Source organism: Leopardus geoffroyi, chromosome D1 (assembly GCF_018350155.1).
Source record: "Leopardus geoffroyi isolate Oge1 chromosome D1, O.geoffroyi_Oge1_pat1.0, whole genome shotgun sequence".
In the NCBI taxonomy this organism is placed as follows: Eukaryota; Metazoa; Chordata; class Mammalia; order Carnivora; family Felidae; genus Leopardus; species Leopardus geoffroyi.
Window position 1 is genome coordinate 64,104,811 of NC_059329.1, and position 24,009 is coordinate 64,128,819.

Here is a 24,009-nt window from a genome sequence, read left to right on the forward strand (position 1 = left end):
GCAGAGAGATTCAAAAGATAAAAGAGATGGAGAAGGATCTGGGATAGATTGCTGGTAACATAAAACATGATTTTAAAAAAGACAGATTTTACAGGTTCCAGAGTTTATAAAATGTGAATGTTTCTTGCAGGGTTTCCTAACTCTTAGACGCCAAAAAAAAAAACAACAACAACAAGAAGGGAGCAGACCCTCATTGTATTGCTCCATGAATTATTGTCCTTCCTCTTCTATAAAGGAAGTGCTAGATGAAGGATGGAGGGTGGATCCACAACAAGCCCCCAGGATCTTACAATATTCCAGTTTTGCTAAGGGAACCACTCAGCAAGTCTTATAAGTAGGGAGCCAAGAGGGTCTCACTGTCAGTGGAAGATTTCAAGCCTGCATGAGAAATTCCTTGTGGCTACTTTTCTCAGAGCTCCCTTCACGTCCTTGTTTCTCAAGCTATAGATGAGGGGATTAAGCATAGGTGTCACCACTCCATAAAACACAGACACCAGTTTTTCCTCTTCTTTGGAAGACTTTGGAGTCATGTAAGTGACAATTGCTGACCCATAAAAAAGGATGACCACCATGAGGTGGGAGCCACAGGTAGAGAATGCCTTGAGCCTCCCCACAGCTGACTTCATCCTGACCACAGTCACTATGATGTGACTATAGGATACCAGAATTAGGGAAACAGGTATGAGGAGAATCACAACACCCATGAGGAAAATGACCATCTCTGAAGTATGAGTGTCTGTGGATGCCAGGATCAACAGTGCAGGGGCCTCACAAAAGAAATGAGCAATACTATTGCTGCCTTGGTAGGGTAAACTTAGTGTAAAAGTGGTATCTACCACAGACACCAGAATGCCGCTGGTCCATGATCCTGCAGCCAGCTGGACACACACCCTCCAAGTCATGATGCTAGGGTAATGCAAAGGGTTGCAGATGGCCACGTACCGATCATAAGACATCACTGCCAGAAAGGCACACTGGGTGCACCCAAAAATGAGGAAGAATAGAAGCTGAGCTGCACAACGTGTGAATGAAATGATCTTCTTCTGGGATAGCAGGTGGGCTAGGGCCTGGGGAACGATGTTGGTAGAAAAACAGAAGTCAGCCAGAGATAAGTTGCAGAGGAAAAAATACATGGGTGTGTGAAGCCGGGAGTCAACCTGAACAAGGTACGTGAGAAGTAGATTTGCAAGCACAGTGATGAGGTAGACACCCAGGAATAAAATGAATAGCAACTTCTGGGTGTGTGGGTCATCAGAAAGTCCCAGAAGGAGGAATTCTGTCACCTGTGTCTGATTTGTTTCTCTCATAGTTTGTCTCTTTTTTCAGTAAGAAGTCTCTTTTCTCAGCATGTAGTTTTATAACTATTATAAAACTATATAATTCAGATTTGGAGGGTTACAGAATTGCCCTTAATCACTACCAGCCATTCCAAGCATCCCCTTTATATAGATAATCACGCTGTTTTAGTTGGAACATTTTCAGTGTTGCAAAACTTAATGCTTCTAAGATGGTGCATTCATTTTTAGTGTCATCTGCAAATGTAGAGTAGATCAAAATAATCATCTTCTTTATTCTGAATATCAAAATTCTAATAATAAAAAAAGATTCAATTAATATATAAAGTGACGGCATTTAATTTCACTTCATTATCAACTAAAGCCCTTGAGTCTTATGTGGCTATTGACACACCTCTCCCGTCTTATGATGGTATAGATTGTTGTTGTTTTTTTTTTAATTCTTTGGGTGTACAACTTTTCCTGTTGTCTCTTCCCAGACAAGACAGTCACTAAGGTATAAGAAATCAAAAAGAGCCAAAGTGCCTTGCAGAAATGACATTTTTCTTGGAGAAAATAACCTGTTTTTGAAACACTCAGGAAACCAAGGAGTAACTGGGTGGTGTGCCATAATCTCTTTGGCAATCCCATCCCAAGCTTTGGCTGGAACTCCCAAATATCGATCTTAAACATCAGTAAACTTCCAAAATAGCAGACAAACCATCACAACATTTCCATTTGAAGCCACCAGGTTGGCTAGTTTTCTGTGTTCAGACTAAATAGCACTAATCCACCTTCTCTCATTGCCTTGCATTATCTGTGTATTCCTCCGAGAGATTAAAAAGTCCTTTGAAAACTATATCTTTTTCATTTTTGTGCCCTTTTTAAGACATAGCATAAGGATTTATTTGATCAATTATTATTAATTAAAGTACATAAAAGTAATCTGATCATATGGTTTGGTAGAGTTGTTTAAAAAGCCTACCAGATTCTCATGTCATTAAGATGACAACATAGATTGTTCCTGACTTTGTTCCCCTCACAATAAGAACAACCAACAACTATTCAAGAATAAGACACCACTGAGAGAAACCTAGAACACAGCGGTGAGGCTGAAGCAACCCCTGCACCACAGAGACCAAAAAAGATGGCATTAGAAAGGTAAGAGAAGCAGCTTCCTGTTGACTGCATTGTCCTTCCCCCAGGCCAGCACAGCACCATGTGAAGAGGTCTCCCCTGAGCCTCCTATTCCTCTAGTAGGAAAAGAAAACCCAGGGGAGACTGTCTGTACCACCCCAACATTGTGGGTTGCTTTATAAGGGAGACCCTACTCTGATCTCACACCACAGGGACTACAGAGGAATCGGTGGGGCACAACTATTGGGAATCTGATTGTGATAGAGAAGGAAGGAGGGACTCATAACAATCAGCACACAGATCTTGGCAGATCAAATTCATACCTACACTGCCCAAAGACTAATCCCAACCAGCAGTTTTGCTCATCTGTAGAACCACATAAGGGGAACACTCTGACCAGAGAACAAGGTGGGGTGCAGATCTGCTTGTTTCAGATCCTCAAAGGAGTTTTGATGGCCCTAGAGCCTAGTTTGCTCATGCCCAGAAAGGGAGCTAAATCACAACCCTACCTGCTGTGAAGAGAGACCTCTGGCTCCACCTGACCAGAAGGGCTGATGACAACTCCTGAAAGTGGCACAGTCCAGCAGCACTCAAGCTGAGAAGTGGGTGGGCACAACTGATTGCATCCAGAGCAAAGCCAATACCAGTGGAACATTCTTGTGCTACATATAGGCAGCGGCATTAATTCATAGCTTGGGCTGAAGGTAAATTCCAGCCCTTCCCAACTAAAGAGACTGCCTGAGAAATTAAGAGTAGCCTGAGTGGGCCATTCCCCTCCCACCCAGGCTGGAGAGCTAGAACATAGCCCACCCACTGTCAAGAGTCTCTTCTGGCACCATCTCACTGAAAGGGCTGGTGACAACTCCTAGAAGCAGTCCAGTCCAGGGGCACTCAAGCTAAGAGGCAGGTGGGCAGAACTGGGAGTTTGTAGAGCAGAGGCTGGTGGGTCTGTTCCATCCGGAAACTTAGGGTATGTAAAGACAACAAACAAAAGACTTAATCATCTTTAGAGCTGCTCTCTCACTGTGCTCAGGCAAGAAATCTAATTTGTGGCCCCATTTATCACTGAATATAGCTTTCAGCTTGTCCAACCAAAGAAGCTAACCAGAACACTCTGAAAGCTGCATAGCCCATACAACAGCCCTACATGCAGTGGCACTTGAGCAGAGAGCACAGCTGTGCCTTCTTTCATCTGCAGAGCAAAACTGATGACCTCACTTGACCAGGGAATTCAGTGCACACTCTGGATAGATTGGGGTCCTTAAACAATGAGTTGTACAGTGGGTTCTGTCCTGCTGCCCTGCCAGTGCAGGGAAGTTATTTCATATACTATTACTGAATATAATACCCAGACCTGATCATCTAGTAAGCCTGACCAGAGAATCCAGGCAACCACAGAGCCCATCCTACACCCTCACTTGGGTAGGGAACTGAGAAAGCAGTCATACCCAACTATTCTCAGACAGTGGAACATTTCCCATTATGTTAATAGAATGAAAGAAAAGAATCATATGATCATCTCAATATATACAGAAAAAGCATTTGACAAAATTCAACATCCATTTGTGATAACAAACTCTTTTTTTATTTCTTAGATCACCATTTTATTATGAAAGGATATAACTCAGGAACAGCCATATGGAAGAGACACTGTTATAAAAATTCTTAATGTGTTATGCATGGAAGGAACATATCTCGATATAATAAAGGCCATGTATGACCAAGTTCACAGTTAACATCATACTCAGATGATCATACTCAGGTGAAAGATTGAAAACTTTTCTTCTAGGAACAAAACAAAGGTGCCCACTCCTATCCAACATAGTACTAGAAATCCTAGCCAGAGAAATCAGGCAAAATAAATAAAAGGTATCACAATTGGAAAGGAAGAAGTAAAACTGTCTATATTTGCAAATGATATGATTTTACATATAGAAAATCCTAAAGACTCAATTAAAAATAAAGTTAGATCTAATCAGTGAATTTAGGTAAAGTTGCAGGATACAAAATTAATATACAAGATCAGTAGCATTTCTATACACAATTAACAAATTTTCCAGAAAACAAATAAATCAATCCCACTTACAATAGCATCAGGAACAATAAGATACTTAGGAATAAATTGAACTAAGTAGGTGAAAATTCTCTATTATTAAAACTACAAGACATTGATGAAAGACATCAAAAACACAAATAAATGGAAAGCTATCCCATGTTCATGATTGGAAGCATTAATACTATTAAAATGTCAATACTACAAAAAGATATCTATAGATTCAATCCTTATGGAGAGTCCCAATGGCATTTTTTACAGAAGTATATAAAACACTCCTAAAATTTATATGGAACCACAAAAGACCCAAAATAGCCAAAGTAATCCTGAGAAAGAAGAACAAAGCAAAAGGCATCACACTTCCTGATTTCAAGCTAAAAAGCTATATGATAAAGCTATAGTCATCAAAAGCTATAGTCATCAATTCCAGTATGGTACTGGCATAAATACAAACAAATAAACCAATGGGACAGACTTGAGAACCCAGAATTAAACCCAAATGTATATGGACAACTAATATTTGACAAGGGAATAAAGAATGCTCATTGAAGGAAAGACAGTGTTTTCAGTAAATGGCAGTGAGATAATTGATATTCATATGTAATAGACTCATATCTTATACCACTCATAAAAATTAACTCCAAATGGATCAGACTTAAATGTAAGTCCTGAAATCATGAAACCCCTAGAAGAAAAGATAAGAATAAAGCTCTTTGACATAGGTCTTGGTAATGAATTTTTGGATATGACACCTAAAGCATAATCAACAAAAAAAAGAATGAACAAGTGGGACTACATCTAACTAAAAAGCTTCTGCACAGCAAAAGAAACCACCAACAAAGTGAAAACCAACCTATGAAATGGGAACAAATATTTGCAAACTGTATATCTGACAAGGGGTTAATATACAGAATATATAAAGAACTCATACAACCATTAGTCATTAGGTAAATGCAAATTAAACCCACAGGGACACATATCACCACATGCCTGTTAAAAAGGCCATCAAAAACAGACAAGAGATAAATGCTGGCATGGATGTGGAGAAAAAGGTACCCTTATCCACTGTTGGTAAGATTGTAAATTGGTACAGCCACTGTGGAAAACAGTATAAAGGACCCTCAAAAAATAAAATAGAACTACCATATGATCCAGCAATTCCACTTCTGGGAATATATCTAAAGGAAATAAAAACACTAACTTGAAAAGATACCTGTACCCCCATGTTCATAGTAGCATTATTTACAATAGCCAAGACATGGGGATGCCTGAGTGGCTCAGTCTGTTAAGTGTCCGACTCAGTCTCAGCTCAGGTCTTGATCTCAGGGTCATGAGTTCAAGCCCCTGACTGGGCCCAGTCTTGGGCTCTGTGCTGGGCATGGAGCCTACTTGAAAACAAACAAACAAAACAAACCAAAAAACAAAAACAATAGCCAAGACATGGAAACAACCTAAGTGTCCAGTAATGTATAAATGGCTAAAGAAGTTGTGATATATATACAATGGAATATTATTCAGTCATAAAAAACAAGGAAATGATACCATATGCAACAACATGGATGGACCTTGATTATGCTGACATTAAAGTACATTAAAGTACAGTTATTAAAATCGTTTTAGAAAGCAAATATACAATAGCACATGTTCTTCCCTATTAACACATTAAAATTCAAAATGTTGTGACAGGTCTAATAACCACCTTAATTTCAAAATAATGAACTTAAAGGATATTTTGAGTTATCTTTAACAACTACAATGTGATATAAAAATACCTCTAATTTCTGTTGGTGATAAAGTCATAGATATTGCTAACGATAGTTTGGCTTAATTACCAACATTCAAACAAGAAAGAAAATTTGAATTTCTGTTAGTGTAAAATAGAAATAAAGAAGTAGCATTCACATCTAAATTGAAGAACACTCTGAAGTTTAAGTTAAGAACTCCTAGGCTAAAGAAATTCCCAGTTTTCTCAAAAAGATAGTATTATATTCTATGTAATTTGATAATGGAGTCTTAGGTATCTGGATAGGTCTGTGAGTCAGTGATGAAAGGTTCCAATTCATCACTGAAAGAATAAATGAATAAATAAATCCTTAATATAAACAATCACATTTATGGTTCCCTTATCTGACCACAGGCCACCTTTCCAGCCACTTTTCTTGCCACATAAGTAGGACACACTGTGTTTTTATACCCCACTGATTTTTGTAGGGCATCATCCCCTTATTCAAATGTGTGCCCACTACTAGAGTTAGCATCACTTTCCTTGAACATTCATCACACTTTGAATGTTCAGTCAGCTTATTTGTTGGCCAAATGTTATTAGCTAAACACATGTTTGATACTGGGGTAAAAAACAAACAAACCAAGCTCCTAAGGCCAAAGAATCTCAGATAGGAGGAATCAAACTATAGTCATGTTTTATCCTCAGTGACAATATGGTCTAAGGAACATCATAGATTCACAGAAAATAATAGTTTAATGAATGAATGTACTGGGCCAAGTGAGTCTGTATTTTCTAACAATTACTTAAATCAAACTAATATAGAATTGTTTCTAAAGAAAAATGTAGTCCATTGCCAAAATAGCTGACATAAAAATACATTTTGAGGGGCACCTGGGTGACCCAGTCAGTTAAGCATCTTATTCTTGATTTCCGCTCAGGTCGTGATTTCATGGTTTGTGAGTTCGAGCCCCATGTTGGGCTCTGCGCTGACAATGTGGAACCCGCTTGGGCTTCTCTCTCTCTCCCTCTCTCTCTGCCTCTCAAAAGTGAGTAAATAAACTTAAAAAAATACATTTTGAGACCACACACTATTTTAAGATATGTAACTTAGAATTACCTCCATCTAGTGGAAGGTATTAACCTGATTAGTTCTTAGAGTCTCCCCCAGGTCCTTTGGACTTTGCTTCTCTCTCTACCACAGTTCACACACTTCCCAGGGAAGAAATTAATGCATGTCTCTAAATCTCAGGGAAAATTAAAATGGTAAGCAAATATTCTGTTTTGATGAAAATAGCATAAAACTAAACATTTGTCACAAAGTTTTAAGTGATGCCTATAATCAGTGGTTGACTTAATGAAAGGGCAGCTACAGAATATTGCTGATTTCTATAGCTTCATCTGGCTTATACCTACATGTTTTTACAGATTACATTCAAGAAAAATATTATCCGGGAATACTTTCCTTTCTGATCCACACATTTTTCCCATTCCCCACTCCCACTCACTCTGAACACATATAGGTATAGGCATACACAACTAAACACATTCACAAACTAAATATATAAGTGTACCTTCACCATCATATATTTACTTCCATCATAGCTAATAACGTTACATTGAAATTACTTTCTTTCTCTGTGATGGTAAGATATTCAAGGGCAGGGACCACATCTGACTCATCTTTATTCACAGAAAATAGGATAAATGCTGGTACAGAGTAAGTGTACAATACATGTCTTTTGAGCTAATTTGACCTGAGCCAAAATACCAGGAGACAGAGAGGTCAGTGTGAGTCAGAGATGAGTGTGACTTGTGATCTGTCAGATAGGAGCTTTCACTGATCCTGGCACCATAGTAGAAGCCTACACCCCTGACCTCTCTTGATTTGTTTTTAAAAGCATATTATGCTCTAATGCAAATGTGGAGGAGAAAATGTTCCCCCAGGTGACTGTGAATCTGCCCCCAGGGTCAGGAAGCTTCTGAAAGAAAATCATGTTTATATTGTCAAACTTCCTCTCCTTTATTCTGCCTTTTCCCTAGATTTGACATCAACTTTTAAGTTCATTTCTCTAAAAGTGACATATATTATGAATCAAACAATATGGTAGGATCACAGAGCCAAGTGTTGTCTAATCTGAAATTATTTTTAGGAAGAAGATTCTGAGGGAATCCATAGGAACCAAGAAAAAATACTAAGTTTCAGTTTTGTTTCCAAGATCTTTTGTGCTCAAAATCACTTATTCCCTACCCTCCATATCCATTTATAGTCTTCCAAGCCCAGCTCAACAGAGGCATAAGAATTCCCACTCAAAGGATCAATACTGACTCCATGGAAGTTCGGGTTATGTCTCCCCTGGATGAGGACCATGATTCTTCTTCACAGGGAATTTGACATTGTAGTTGTGGTTTGATAAGGTAGATCCACTGTGGGAAAAACCTTGGCTAGATTTATTACAGAAGACTTAGCCCTAAGAATCTGATTGGACAAAATTAGTTGAATTTTAAAAATCAAATTTATGAAGAGATTGAAACCAACCCACTCCCAAAATATACTAGGTTATTACTTTTTTCAACTTGCACCTTCTCTTTCCATCCCTTCAATAATCTTACCAACATTTTCTCATCAGGTGGAGGAAAAAAGATCAAATTAGCATGTCAAAGCCAGTAAAAACATCTCACTGTTGAGGGGGAAACTGCTGCAGGTGTGTTGGCTGCAAGAGGGGCAGAGTGGAGACTACAAGACAGTGGGCGTCTTGTCATAAGTCATCTGAGTCAAAGAGCTCAGTAAAATCTCCAAGTCAAGATCAAGGACAAGGCAGAAAGGGAAATCCCCACATGGAAAATGTGTTCTGTCTACCAGGCATACTGTGCATAGTTCCATTTAAAGGAGGTCAACAGAAGGATACTATGAGCAGTCTCTGGAGTGACTGAAGGGCTCGGGAGAATTCTGGATCATTACAGTGGATCTTGAGCTATGTTTCCTCTCAGAGGTTCCCAAATGGTTATAAGGAGAACAGAAAATAACATGCAGTTAGCACTCACATCTCTGTTTATGAGCCCCGTTACCAACCAGTTTTTCTTACTTGTATTCTCTTTTGGGAAGTGTTTTATTGTTGCAATTAAGTATTTGGTTTCTAGGCTGTAGGTTGCAACCCTGTTCTATTACATAATGTATGTATGATTTTGAGGAACTTCATTTGTAGAATGTGAATATGATGTGTCCCAGATAATAATGAATTCTTCAATGATTAACATTTTAACTATTTTATTTTAATAACCTGATGCTAAATTTTAGACTTAATGTCCAGAATATATAAGGAAATCCCACAAATAAGAAAAGTCAGAAAACTCCAGTAGCTAATAAGCATATGAAAAGGAACACAACATAATTAGCCACCAGAATATATAAATTAAAACCACAGTGAAATACCACTAAGCTTCATAAAAATGGATTAAAAAAGGGGCTCCTGGGTGGCTCAGTCGGTTAAGCGTCCGACTTCGGCTCAAGTCATGATCTCACGATCCGTGAGTTCGAGCCCCGCGTCAGGCTCTGTGCTGACAGCTCAGAGCCTGGAGCCTGCTTCAGATTCTGTGTGTGTCTCTCTCTCTGACCCTCCCCCATTCATGCTCTGTCTCTCTCTGTCTCAAAAATAAATAAACATTAAAAAAAATTTTTTTAAAGAAAAAAAGAAGAAAAAAAATGGATTAAAATGTTTGAGGATGTGGAGCAATTTACATTGTTGATGGGATCATAAATTGGTACAATCAATTCAAAAAGTCCATTTGGAAATATCCTTGAAAACTATCCTTGAAAATATGTCTTCCTTCTATAATCCAGTAGTTTCACTCCTCTGTGGTATATATACCTTATAGGGATGAGTATTTATATCCACCCCAAGTATGTACAAGGATTTTTATAACAGCCCTATTCATAACACTTAGAAGTGGAAATAGGGGCGCCTGGGTGGCTCAGTCGGTTGAGCGTCCGACTTCTGCTCAGGTCATTATCTCTAGGTCCTTGAGTTCGAGCCCCGTGTCGGGCTCTGTGCTGACAGCTCGGAGCCTGGAGTCTGTTTCAGATTCTGTGTCTCCTTCTCTCTCTGACCCTCCCCCATTCATGCTCTGTCTCTCTCTGTCCCAAAAATAAATAAACTTAAAAAAAAATTTTTAAAAAAGAAGTGGAAATAATATATATTTCCATGGACAATAGAAAGGATAAATTGTGATACAGTCATGCACTGGGATACTATTGAATATTTTTTCAAAAATGAACTACTACTATATGCAACCACATAGACAGAAAGATGTTTAGTAAAAGAAGTCAGACACATAAGAAATATATTCTATAGGATTCCATCTCTTTGAAGCTCAAGAACAAGCAAAACTAATTTATATTTTTAGATCTCTAAATAACAGCTACCTTTAAGAGAGTATTGATTTGGAGTTGACTGGGAGCCTTTTGATGGCTGTGAGTGTTCTACATTCTGATCTATATAATAGTTACACAGATATATACATACATAAAATTTTCTTGAGTATACTGAAGATTGGTGCACATTTTGTATGTAAGTAATACCTCATTTAGAGAGAGGGGAAGAGAGAAGAGAAAAAATGAAATTAAGTATTTAATTCAAACATCTGAGGACAGAGGTGTGAAATAGCAGGGCAAATCCAAAGGCACAAACAGGTAAATAATAAAAGAAGAAATCAATGAAATAGAAAACAAAATCTAAATATGAGAAGATTAATAAAATCCCTAATTTTTCTTTATAAAGATTACTAAGATAGCCAAAAATTTATCAAAAATTATTTTAAAGAGGGAAAATAGTAAAGCAGGGAATCCAAGGGGCCTTCCCTCCAAAGTTATACAAGAAAATATGACAAATGCCATCAGAACAAACTTTATCTGGATTCTGGAAAACAGAAGTTTACAGCAACTGATTGAGTGCTTAACCAAGAAAAAGACAACTGAAACCATGTTTGTGTTGTTTAACTTACTCCCACCATGAAAGTGAAATGATGTGTCACAGAATGAGAGAAAACATTTGCAAATCATATATCTGAGGAGGGTCTAGTATCCAGAAAATATAAAGAACTCATGCAACTCAATAACAAGAAAGATAAATAACCAATTTAAAAATGGACAGAGACTTGAAAGGTATATCTCCAAAGAAGATATACAAATAAATGGCTGACAAGAACATGAAAAGATGCTGCACATCACAAGGCATTTGAGAATTGCAAATTAAAACCACAGTTAGAAATAGAATCTCTTCCTTTTCTATTGGCAACATTGCAGAGCCACAAAAATAAAAGCCAGGTCACATTGGTGAAAAAAAATAGCGGTGGGGGGATAATAAATGGAAAAGAATTGAGAGCTCATAGATAGACCTATGTGAAAATTTAATGTACAAAGCAAAGTTAATTCCAAAAATCATTAGGAAGAGGACAAATAGTTTAGTAAAGAGTATTGGTAAATACTAGTTACCACTAAATACTACATAGTATTAGTAAATACTAGTTTACTACCTAGAGAAAAATAAAACTGGATTTCTACCTAACATGACAGAACAATGTAGATTCTTAATGGATTAAATACAGGGGCACCTGGGTGGCTTAGCCAGTTAGGCATTTGACTCTTCTGCTCATGTCATGACCTCAAGGTCATGGGATTGAGCTCCTTGTTAAGGGCTCTGCGCAGGGTCCGGAACTTGCTTAGTGTTCTCTCTACCTCTCCCTCTCCCTCTGACCCTTGACAACTCTCACATGCTCTCTCTCTCTCAAAGATAAATAAATAGATAGATAGATAATAAGTTATTATCTTCCCCTTTAAAAAATAAAAGAAAATAAATGGATTAAATATCTAAAAGTTAAAATAGAGCAATGACATTGTAGAAGAAAATATAAAAGAACATCTTTATGACCTAGAGTGAGGAACCTCCAAAGCACAGACCATAATGAGAAATTTCATGAATTTGATTTCCTCAAAATCTGGGATTTGTCTTCAACGAAGAACATTATGAACAAAGTTAAAAGATAAATGAGAAAATGGGTGAGATATTTGCATTATGTAAAACAAATAAGACATAAGAACTTAATATCAGGAATTCATAATAAATTCTAAATATCAAGAAGAAAAGGAAGAAACCCCCAATGGAAAAAAAATAGATATAAAAAGGGAATTCACAAAAATTAACTTCAAAGGGCTACAAGAATATAAAGCAATATTCGACTTCATTAGTATTGAAAAGTATACAAATTAAAACAACAAAGGGGTATCTATTTACCCCTATTAGGCATGCAGAAATTAGAAAGTCAGATACTTTAAAGTGTTGGCAAAAAGTAGAAGATAAAGGAATGCTCATTTACATTTGGGAAATGTAGAGAGGTACAGCCATTCTGGGAAGGAATCTAGTATTACTTGGTCACCTATGCCTGTACATATTCTATGATGTAACAATTGTTGCTAAATATGGAGCCAAAAACTCTTACACAGAGAATGATATAGTCATATGGTATACTCCTGTAATATTTGTGGTTCTGTTATTTGTGTTGGTAAGGTGTTGTGTAATTTGGGCATCCTTCACTAGGAAAGGAAATGAATGAAAATGCAAGAGATGTGCACCAAGGATATTGCACAGCAGTAGGGAGCAAGTCTAGATGAACATATGGCATTGCGAATGATCTTAAAGACTCAGAGCCAAGTGAAAAAGGTAAACAAAGAAGCATGTAACAATATCATTTACATAAATTAAAAATATATGCACAAGTAAAAAATGATTTTTGAGGACATAATAAAAGCACTGCATACGTTAGAGTACTTTTGAGGTCAATGGGAGTGAGGTATGGGTGTATATTAAGCAAACAATAAAGTGAATGCATAAATAAATGAGAGAGGGCCTTTGAAATCACTAACCATACAACATGTCATATACTGAAAAATAGAATTAACTCCGTTCTCCACACTGGAGAACAAGCAAACAAAAAACAGGAGAAATTAAGATTGCATGGTACTTGTACAGAAATACAAAGTCAGTAAAGGAACAGACTACCAAGTGTAAAAAAAAAAAAAATTAGCAAGAGTTTAATATCTCATATAAAAGACACTTAGAATTGATGAGAATTTTCCCATAAATGGTGCTAGGTGACCATTGTGAGGAAAAAAGCAGGATCTCTACAGCATTCTTCATGTCAAAATAAATTCTAGATATATAAATATTTAATGAAGCCGTGTATGTAAGCAAAATTATGAAAATCTTAGAAGAAAAAAGGGATGATTTTTAAAAAACATAACCTTTTAACAGCAGAGACCTTTCAAATATCAACACAAAAATCAAGTCATAAGGGAGAAGACTGATTGATTTGCCTAGATTAGATTATAAACATGTGATACAAAAATCTACAAAACAGAAAAGGCAAAGTAGAAAAAGACTTATTTTTTTTTTTTCAACGTTTGTTTATTTTTGGGACAGAGAGAGACACAGCATGAACGGGGGAGGGGCAGAGAGAGAGGGAGACACAGAATCGGAAACAGGCTCCAGGCTCCGAGCCATCAGCCCAGATCCCGTCGCGGTGCTGGAACTCACGGACTGCGAGATCGTGACTTGGCTGAAGTCGGACGCTTAACCGACTGCGCCACCCACTCGCCCCCCCAAAAAAAGACTTATTTTTAAGACAAAATCAAATAGGCAATTTTTCATAATATTCAAGGGTTTTACGCAGCAGTAAAAGTTGAATAGCCCAATAAAAGAAAACTAGCAAAGGAAATAGTCACTTCACAGAAAAAAGGGAATGAAAATGATCAATAAACATAATAAATTATGTTCATTTTCAAGTATAAAGTATCATATAATAAATTAGCAATGAAACACCATTTTTTAACCTAATGGATTAACAAAATTGAAGAGTTTCACAATACCAAATTAATTAGTAAAGGTATAACTAAATAGGAACTTTCATATAAGTTTGATGAGTGTAAATTAATACAACTTTTTATAGGGCAATTGATAATATCTATTGACATTTTAAAGATCCTGCAGTTAAACCTCAGGAAATTATCCTTCAAATATATTTGACAAGGACACAAAGATATATGTTCACAGAGGTTCACTGTGGTGCTATTTTAATGTCTAAAGATTGGAAATAATCCATATGTCCATTAATATGGATATGGTTAAATAAATTATGGCATATTTATACCATGGAACATAATGCATTTGTTTTTAATGAGTTAGATTTCTATGTGCTGTGAAATCAAAACTAAACTATAAATAATGTGTAAGTCAAGCCACAAAGACAATAAAACAACAAAATTCAAATTACTAGCATTTCCTTAATGTGATAAATGATGTTTTGCTGAAACTAAATTGCCACTTGAAATATGATTGGGGGAATTAACAGCTTCAGGGCATTTCCTTTAATCCTACGAGGCCATACTACCATTTGATTCTTCTACCTTCTTCTCTTACATCTTTTGACCCTCAGATAATATGAATGCATCATTTGGATCTAAAGTTTACCTTTTAACAAATGTTTTCATTAGCTTGAGAGAATTATAGGAATAGTTCAATTTTTATGTGGCCAAACCAAAGTCTGAATTTAATAGTTTAAAAGTCTCATTCTATAAGATTGTCCTTTGTGAATTATTCCAACAAAAGAAAAGCTTTGACTTGATGTCCAGTAAATTTAACAACTTCGATATAACAGCTGACTCAGAACTCCTATTATCACGTTGATATGAAGACCATGCTAACCAAATTCAACTCCACCACTTACGGTGATCAAATGGCATCAAAACAACCATAACCAAAATCAAAGTGCAATCCCCACAATCAAGTTGTAGTACTCAGAAAGTTGGCATCCAGACAATCCAGTATCTGCTCGTTTTCATTTCTATTTAATGACCATATAAATGAAAACACAAGGTTGATAACTTGTGAGCCCCTGAGGATGTATCTGCTGATGGCATTTGGAATGATAGTGGTGTAAGGTTTGAAAGAGGGGTGTTAGTATGAGTTGGAGACTTTAGTCTGTGACTTCAAATAAAACACCAAGTGCCCTACAATGTCTCAGAGGATGGAAAGGTAATAAAGTTGAGGGCTTTTAAAACTCCAGGGAATGCCTTGTTTACATACTCTCAGGACCTCACCTTTAAATATTTCCTTGAAGAAAAAATGCTCTGTTCAAAACTAGGACCTAGGAGAATTGGAGTTTGTGCCTTGAATTAAGTAAGGCAGAAAGGCTTGGGGTGGAGTCACACTCTTAGGATGACTCTAGTGCAGGTCTTGGGAGGCACTGCTAAGGAGCGAACCCACAACTGGTGCTGTCCTTCAAGACTGGACCTTCAGGCTACAGAAATCATTCCCTCCCACAGTTGACCCGTGATTCCTTCACCCATGACCCTGCAGCCCAGTTGCTGCCTCCTTTCTGCCCTAAGGTGAGAGTGGGAAAGCTGCTGATGGGCCTCAGTCTGTAGGAAGCTTCAGTACCAACTGGGGATTGGGAGGTGGGCATGGTGTTGAGAAAGGTAAATTTTGTCATTTACTGTCTTACACATCAATGTTCTTCCTTGCTAGACTCCCAGAGACAACAATTCTATTCCCACTGTTCTCCAGAATCCCAGCTTCCAAATCTTTTTCCAGACTTTCTTCTTCAGGGATGGGGCTCTTTCCAAAGAGTTCACAGAGGCTGTGCCTCTTGCTGTTGAAAAGTAACTGCCTGATTCTCTCTTTCCCTCCTTTGTCAGCCTTCATTGTTCATTTGTCAGTCTTCATTGTTTCTCTCAGCTTGCTTTTGTTCCACCATCCCCCACTGAATAGGCAAGGGTCTGGAAGGAAAACAAGAATCTTGCTTTGAGGTATCCCATCAAAAGCTCCTTGCTCTAAAATGTTCGATGGGTCTAAGAGATGTGAAGGAATCAGGACTATATGGTACACTGTTCTCGGAATGCCAGCAAGTGCTGCCTCCAACCCGCTGGTGAGTTAGGGCAAGAAGGCGGAGAGTGGGGCCAATTATAATCAGTGTTGTGCTTCTTCTAGTCCTGAAGAGGATACTAGCTCCCACTGCTGGTGCCATCACACATACACTCCATACTGCGGTATCCTTCACATACAAGTCATGCATGGTGGGTTCCCAAAAGATCCAGCCTTGGTCAGTATCCAGTTGGCTCAGTACCTACTCTGTGACATCTTTTGTTACTGTCAAAGATTTGGTGGCCATGAGAGTACATAAATAAGAATATTAAATACTTCAGTGACTATATCTGCAGTGTGTGGATGTCTGCGTGTTTATGTAAGATATTGTGAAGCTGAGAGTGAGCAAGTACATGTAGCATGCGGTGTGTATATATGACAAGGCGTAATGCCATGTACACAACTGTGTATGTGTGAGATACAGTCACTAAGAGAAGGTATCTGGAAAGGCCGTATTAGTTACAATGTTATTAGGGTCTCAGAGGATAAAAGATGCATTGCCTGTCCCTTTGATTTGGGGACACAGCCAGAATTACAGATCTCTTCTTGTATTTCTTCCTTCTTTTGCTTTTCCTCCACATCTCTAGATTCCTGTCCTCTATGTTCAGCTTTCATTCCCTGATTTCTTCTAACTTCTATTCTCTTTATTGTATTTTCGTACTCTGAGCTTTTCTTCCTCATTTTTTCTCCAAATTAGATAATGAGACATTATTGTTTAATTAATTAGTAAAGTTTACAAAGTTATTTGAAATATTTAGAATGTAAAAGAATATTTATCCCTGGCCTTCTTTGGAATATAAACAACACTACATTTCATCTTATTTACCTCTTTTTTTAAATTCATTTATTACTCTCCTATTTGGAGGTAGAACTATACCTTCTCCAATCCACATATACACATATGTATATAAATGTACAAATCCTGCCTTTAAGGGATAGAGAGATCATCATTCTTTAAATATACTCTACAGTCTCTACCTGGATGCTAAGTTTTTGTTTTGTGTTAAGAGTTTATCAATGAGGTAAGGGTATTATTTAATAGAATTATCTCTAGAGAGATAGAAAGATACACAACGCACACACACACACACACACACACACACACACACACACTCCATATGTATGAATCATACCCATCTATGTTATTTCACAGCCCACTTTTTTAACTCAACAGTGTGAGCAACATCTTTCTATGGAAAATAAAGATCTACTTACCTTTTAATGGCTTAAGGTTAAGGCATCATCATCATAAAAGTCATTTTTTAAAATGTAGTTGTCAGACATTGTGTAAACTACTTTCCATTAAGCTCTCAAGTTAATCTTTACATCCATACTATGAATTTGTGGTGTTATATCCATTTCACATTAGGAAACTGAGGCATAAAGGAACTAAATCCATTGGCCAAGGCCACAGAGCTAAAAATTGGGGAACAAGTACTTAACCTATGTCTGTATGATTCACACATCTTTACTGTTACCCATTTCTCTCTACAGTATTGTATTATATAGGAAAACAATACTTTTTAAAGTTTATTTATTTATTTTGAGAGAGACAGAGAGAACAAGTTGGGGGAAGGACAGGAGAGAGGGAGAATCCCAAGCAGGCTCCATGTGGTCAGCACAGAGTCTGATGCGAGGCTCAAACTCACAAAACCGTGGGATCATGGCCTGAGTGGAAATCATGAGTTGGACATTTAACTGACTGAGACACCCAGGTGCCCCAGAAAACAATGATTTACTTAACACACCACCTATTGTTAGACTGCAAGTTGTTTTATTCTGGAAGCAATCCTATATGTGAATATTCTTTGAAACAAAGTTTTATACATACCTGTAATTATTTCCAAAATATAAAGCCCTAAAAATAACATTGTTCAGAAAAAAAAATCAAGTCCATTTTGTAAATTTTTCATATTGCTTTCCAGAGAGATTTTATAAATGTATATGTCTACATTTTTCATATCTGTTTGCCCCAATCTCAAAAATACAGTTTATTTATTTTATTCAATCTATTCCACCTTTGCTAATCTAATGTGAGAGAAACAATAACTATTATTTTTTTTTATATTTCTCTAAGTCAGTTTTTGGGCATTTGCATTTTTTCCGTAAATTTCCTATTTAACATCCCTTTTGCATTATTTTCATTGGAATTCATCTTATTCTTGATTCTTGAAAGCTCTCGGATGTCAGTTTCCTATTTGTTACTTATATTTTAAACATATATGTTCTTTAGTTAACCAATTATTTTAAAATTGTTTTATAATAAAATATAACAATGGTTGTGGTTTTCACGGCACTCTTAGAGGGTCCTTTCTCAAAGAAAGATGACAGAAAGTATTCACCTACATTTGGTACTAGTAATGTTATGGTGTCTTTTTGTTTTGTTTTGTTTTACATTGAGAATTTTAATCCATCTGGATTTGAGGGAGAATAAGAATTGATGTGAGAATGTTTTGTCCAAACAGATAGCCAAATAGCCTAACACTATTTTTAAATAATATGCCTTTCTCTATTATCTTTTATCATTCATTCTCTTATATTCTTTTTTTTTTTTTGTATTATTTTTTGAGGGGGAAGAGGGGCAGAGAGACAAGGGAGACAGAGAATCCCAAGCAGGCTCTGCAGTGACAGCACAGATGTGGGGCTCAATCTCATGAACCTTGAGATCATGACCTGAGCCAAAATCAAGAGTTGGATGCTTAACCGACTGAACCACCTAGGCACACCTTTTCCCTTATATTCTTGAATTTGATTGTTAATTGTCCCCTTTATTCACTGAGATGTTGATTTCTGAACTAATACAATATATATAATAAAATTTAATAGTATGTCTTAATATCAGATTAAATCTCCTACTCTCCCCAACACCACAGCTCTTTTCATTTTCATCTTTTCAGATGTTTTCCCCAAATATTTTCACATGCATTCTTCTGGATAAACTTCAGAATCATCTTGTGAAATATTCCATCAGAAATTGCTTATGGATTTTGATTATAATTGCATGTGATTTTTAGACGATTTCTGGGCAGAGTTTCTCAAAATATGGTCCATAGAATAATCATATCAAAAGCACCAAAAATACTTGTTAAAAAGGCAGATTTCTTTGTTCAACCACAAACTTACTGAAAATCTCCAGAGCTCAGAAATATTTATTTTTGACAAATCTCACAGAAAGATTTATTAGGAATATTAATATATGAGAATCAATGGTTTAGGAAGAAATGATACCCTTATAATATTTAAATTTCCCACCTAGGAATTAGGTGTATTTCTCCATTTATTCATGTTAATGTCTGTGTTCCTCACTAGAGTATAAAGAATTTTCCCCTTGTATTGGTTTTGATCATCTTCTGTTAAATTTACAGTTGAATGTTTGGGAGACGTTGCTGTTATGAATTATATCTACATTTAATTAATTTTCTAATTCTCATTAATATATAAGAAAAGCATACACACACACACACACACACACACATATATAACTAGTTTGCAGATTTCTTGTTTCTAATCAGTTTTCAGTAGATTTTATTAAGATTTTAGACAGAAAATAAAATTCATTTACAAATGATGATAGATTTACTATTTCCTTTCAAATAATTATACATCTTAAAAAATTTTTTTAAATGTTTATTTATTTTTGAAGGAGAGAGAGACAGAGCATGAGCGGGGGGAGGGGCAGACACACAGAATCTGAAACAGGCTCCAGCACAGAGCCAATGTGGGGCTCGAACTCACAAACCATGAGATCATGACCTGAGCTGAAGTCAGAGGCTTAACCGACTGAGCCACCCAGGTGCCCCAATAATTATACCTCTTAATTCTAGTTTCTATTTCTAATTTCTATTGTATTAACTAATAGTTACACAATAACTATTGCATAATAGTTATTTGCAATAACTATTGCAAACAGACACCTTTTCCAAACCCAGAAAATAATGTGAAAGTTTCTAATATTTCCTTGTTGAGCATGGTGCTAGCTTTTGATTTCAAATAATACATATTATCATTAAAAGAAGTATACTTGAATTCCTTCTAAAATGAAGTATACCTAAGTTCCTATTTTACTAAAAATACTCATTTGAAATGAAAGATGAACTTTATCAAATGCCTTTTGTACCATGTACTGAGATTTTTTTATTCTCATTTTTATCTGTTAATATGAAGAAATATTTTTGGTCTATCTGAGCATTCATGGAAAAAAGTCACTTGTTCATGATGCTTTATTCTTTTGGAATACTGTGGTACCTTATACGCTTTTATTTATTTTTAATTTTAATTCCAGTATAGTTAACATACAATGTGATTTGGCTTCAGGTGTACAATATAGTGATCCAGTAAGTGTACTGTTAATCCCTTCACCTATGTCACCCATCCTCCTACACACCTACCCTCTGGTAACCATCAGTTTGTTCTCTGTAGTTACGAGTCTATTTTTCGGTTTCTTTTTTTCTTTGTCCCTTTATTTTGTTTCTTAAATTCCACTGATGAGTAACATTACATGGTATTTGTCTTTCTCTGATTTATTTCACTTAGTATTATACTCTTTAGGCCCATCTGGGTTGTTGCAAATGGCAAGTGTTCATTCTTTTTCATGGATGATTAATGTTTGAGTATATATATTCCACTTCTTATTTATCCATTCATCTATTGATGGGCATTTAGGATGCTTCCAAGATTTGGCTATTGTAAGTAATGTTGCACAATAAACTTAGTGGTGCATATATCTTTCCAAGTTAGTTTTTTTGTATTCTTTGGGTAAATACCTGGTAGTGGAATTACTGGATCATATGGTAATTCTTTTTTTTTAATTTTTAAAATATTTTTCCTTATTTTTGAGACAGAGAGAAAGTATGAGCGGGAGAGGGGCAGAGACAGAGGGAGACAGTAATCAAAGTGGGCTCCACACTGACAGCAGAGGGTCCAATGTAGGGCTCAAACTCAGGAGCTGTGAGATCATGACCTGAGCCAAATTGGGCACTTAGCTGACTGAGCCACCCAGGTGCCCCTGGTAGTTCTATTTTTAATTTTTTGAAAAACTTACATACTATTTCCACAGTGGTTACACCAGTTTGCATTCCCACCAACAGTGTGCAAGGTTTTCTTTTTCCCCACATCCTTGCCAACATTTGTTTCTTGTGTTTTTGATTTTAGCTATTCTGACAGGTGTGAAGTGGTATCTCATCATGGTTTTGATTTGTATTTTCCTAATGATGAGTGATGTTGAGAATCTTTTATTGTGTCTGTTCGCCATCTGGATGCCTTCTTTGGAAAAATGACTGTTTATGTTTTCTGTTCATTTTTATTGTATTATTTGGTTTTACAGTGTTGAGTTGCATAAATTCTTTATATGTTTGGATACTAATCCTTTATTGGATATGTCATTTGTAAATATCTTCTCCCATTCAGTAGGTTGCCCTTTAGTTTTGTTGATTGTTTCCTTTGCTGTGCAGAAGATTTTTATTTTGAAGTAGTCCCAACAGTTTATTTTTGCTTTTGTTTCCCTTGCCTCAGAAGACATATCTAGAAAGATGTTGCTATGACCACTGTCAGAAAACTTACTGCCTGTGCTCTTTTCTAAGATTTTTATGGTTTTCAGGTATCACATTTAGGTCCTTAACCCATTTTGAGTTTAGTTTTGTGTATGGTATGAGAAAGTGTTCTGGTTTCATTCTTTTGGATATAGTTGTTCAATTTTCCCAACACCATTTGCGAAAGGAATGTGTGTTTCTCATTCATATTTTGCCTCCTTTGTTGAGGATTAATCTACCATATAATCATGGGTTTGTTTCTGGGCTTTCTGTTCTTTTCCATACATTTATGTGTCTATTGTTGTGCCAGTACCGTATTGTTTTGATTACTACCGCTTTGCGATATATCTAGAAATCTAGGATTGTGGTATGTACAGTTTTCTCAGGATTGCTTTGGCTATTTGGGTTATTTTGTGGTTCCAGTGAATTTCAAGATTATTTATTCTACTTCTGTGAAAAATGCTGTTGGTATTTTGACAGGGATTGCATTAAACCTATAGATTGCTTTGGGTAATATGGATATTTCAACAATATTTGTTCTTCCAATCCATAAGGATAGAATATCTTTCCACTTGTGTAGTCTTCAATTTCTTTCATCAGTATTTTATAGTTTTCAGAGTACATGTCTTTCACCTGCATAGTTAAGTTTATTCCTAGATATCTTATTCTTTTTGTTCCGATTGTAAATGGGATTGTTTTCTTAATTTCTCTTTCTCTTTCTGCTGCTTCAATTATTAGTATATAGAAATGCAAAAGATTTCTGTATATTGATTTTGTATCCTTTGACCTCACTGAATTCATTCATCAGTTCTAATATTTTTTTGGTGGAGTGTTTAAGGTTTTCTATACTTAGTATTATGTCATCTGCAATTAGTGAAAGTTTTATTTTCCTTACCAATTCAGATGCCTTTTATTTCTTTATCTTGTCTGGTTACTGTGTCTAAGACTTTCAGTACTATGTAGAATAAAAGTGGTGAGAGTGGACATCCTTGTCAAGAGATCTTGGGGGAAGAGTCAGTTTTTCTCCATTGAGTACGATGTTAGCTATGAGTTTTCCATACATGGCCCTTATTATTTTGAGGTAGAGTCCCTCTAAACCTACTTTGTTGAGGGATTTTATCATGAATGGATGTTGTACTTTGACGAATACTTTTTCTGCATCTACTGAAATGATCATATGGTTTTTATTCTTTCTCTTGTTGATGTGATGTGTCACGTTGGTTGAGTTGTGAATACTGAACCATCCTTGCATCCCAGGAATAAATGCCATTTGATTGTAGTGAAAGATTTTTTAAATGTATTGTTGGATACAATTTCTAGTATTTTGAGGATTTGTGCATCTATGTGCATCAGATGTATTGGCCCTATATAGGTTGCTTTCTTTGTAGTGTCTTTATCTGGTTTTGGTATCAGGGTAATGTTGCCTTCATAGAATGAATTTGGAAGCTTTCCTTCCTCCTTTAGTTTTCAGAATAGTTTGAGAAGAATGGGCATTAACTCTTCTTTAAATATTTGGGTAGAATTCATCTGCGAAAGCGTCTGGTCCTGGACTTTTGTTTGTTGGGAGTATTTTTTTTTTTTTTTTTTTTTGCTGTTTTTATTTTTTTATTTATTTTTTATTTTTTTATTTTTTATTATATGAAATTTATTGTCAGATTAGTTTCCATACAACACCCAGTGCTCATCCCAAAAGATGCCTTCTTCAATGCCCATCACCTACCCTACCCTCCCTCCCACCCCCCATCAACCCTCAGTTTGTTCTCCATTTTTAACAGTCTCTTATGCTTTGGCTCTCTCTCCCACTCTGACCTCTTTTTTTTCTTTTTTTTCCTTCCTCTCCCCCATGGGTTTCTGTTAAGTTTCTCAGGATCCATATGAGAGTGAAAACATATGGTATCTGTCTTTCTCTGTATGGCTTATTTCACTTAGCATAACACTCTCCAATTCCATCCATGTTGCTACAAAGTGCCATATTTCATTCTTTCTCATTGCCACATAGTACTCCATTGTGTATATAAACCACAATTTCTTTATCCATTCATCAGTTGATGGGGTTGGGAGTATTTTGATTATTGATTCAATTTCATTGCTGATACTCTGTTCAAATTTTCTATTTCTTCCTGATTTAGTTTTGGGAGGTTATATGTTTCTAGGAATTTTTCTGTTTCTTCTAGGTTGTCTAACTTGTTGGCATATAATTTTTCAGAACATTCTCTTATAATTGTTTGTATTTCTGTGGTGTCATTTGTTATTTCTCCTCTCTCATTTGTTATTTTATTTATTTGAGTCCTTTGTTTTTTTCTTTTTGATAAGTCTGGCT

At 36.2% G+C, this 24,009-nt stretch overlaps 1 protein-coding gene across 1 annotated transcript; it reads right to left on the reverse strand.

The window, feature by feature from the left end:
• Nucleotides 1-315: 315 nt before the first annotated feature.
• Nucleotides 316-1,307, reverse strand: LOC123602566 (olfactory receptor 2D2). Its single transcript, XM_045487050.1, has one exon. It carries the CDS (start codon nt 1,305-1,307, stop codon nt 360-362), a length of 948 nt encoding a protein of 315 aa, XP_045343006.1. The 3' UTR covers nt 316-359.
• Between the last annotated feature and the right edge of the window lie 22,702 nt (nt 1,308-24,009).

What these genes read in the sequence shown, in the direction of transcription:
- LOC123602566 (XM_045487050.1), bottom strand. Translation starts at nt 1,307, where the DNA reads ATGAGAGAAACAAATCAGACACAGGTGACAGAATTCCTCCTTCTGGGA.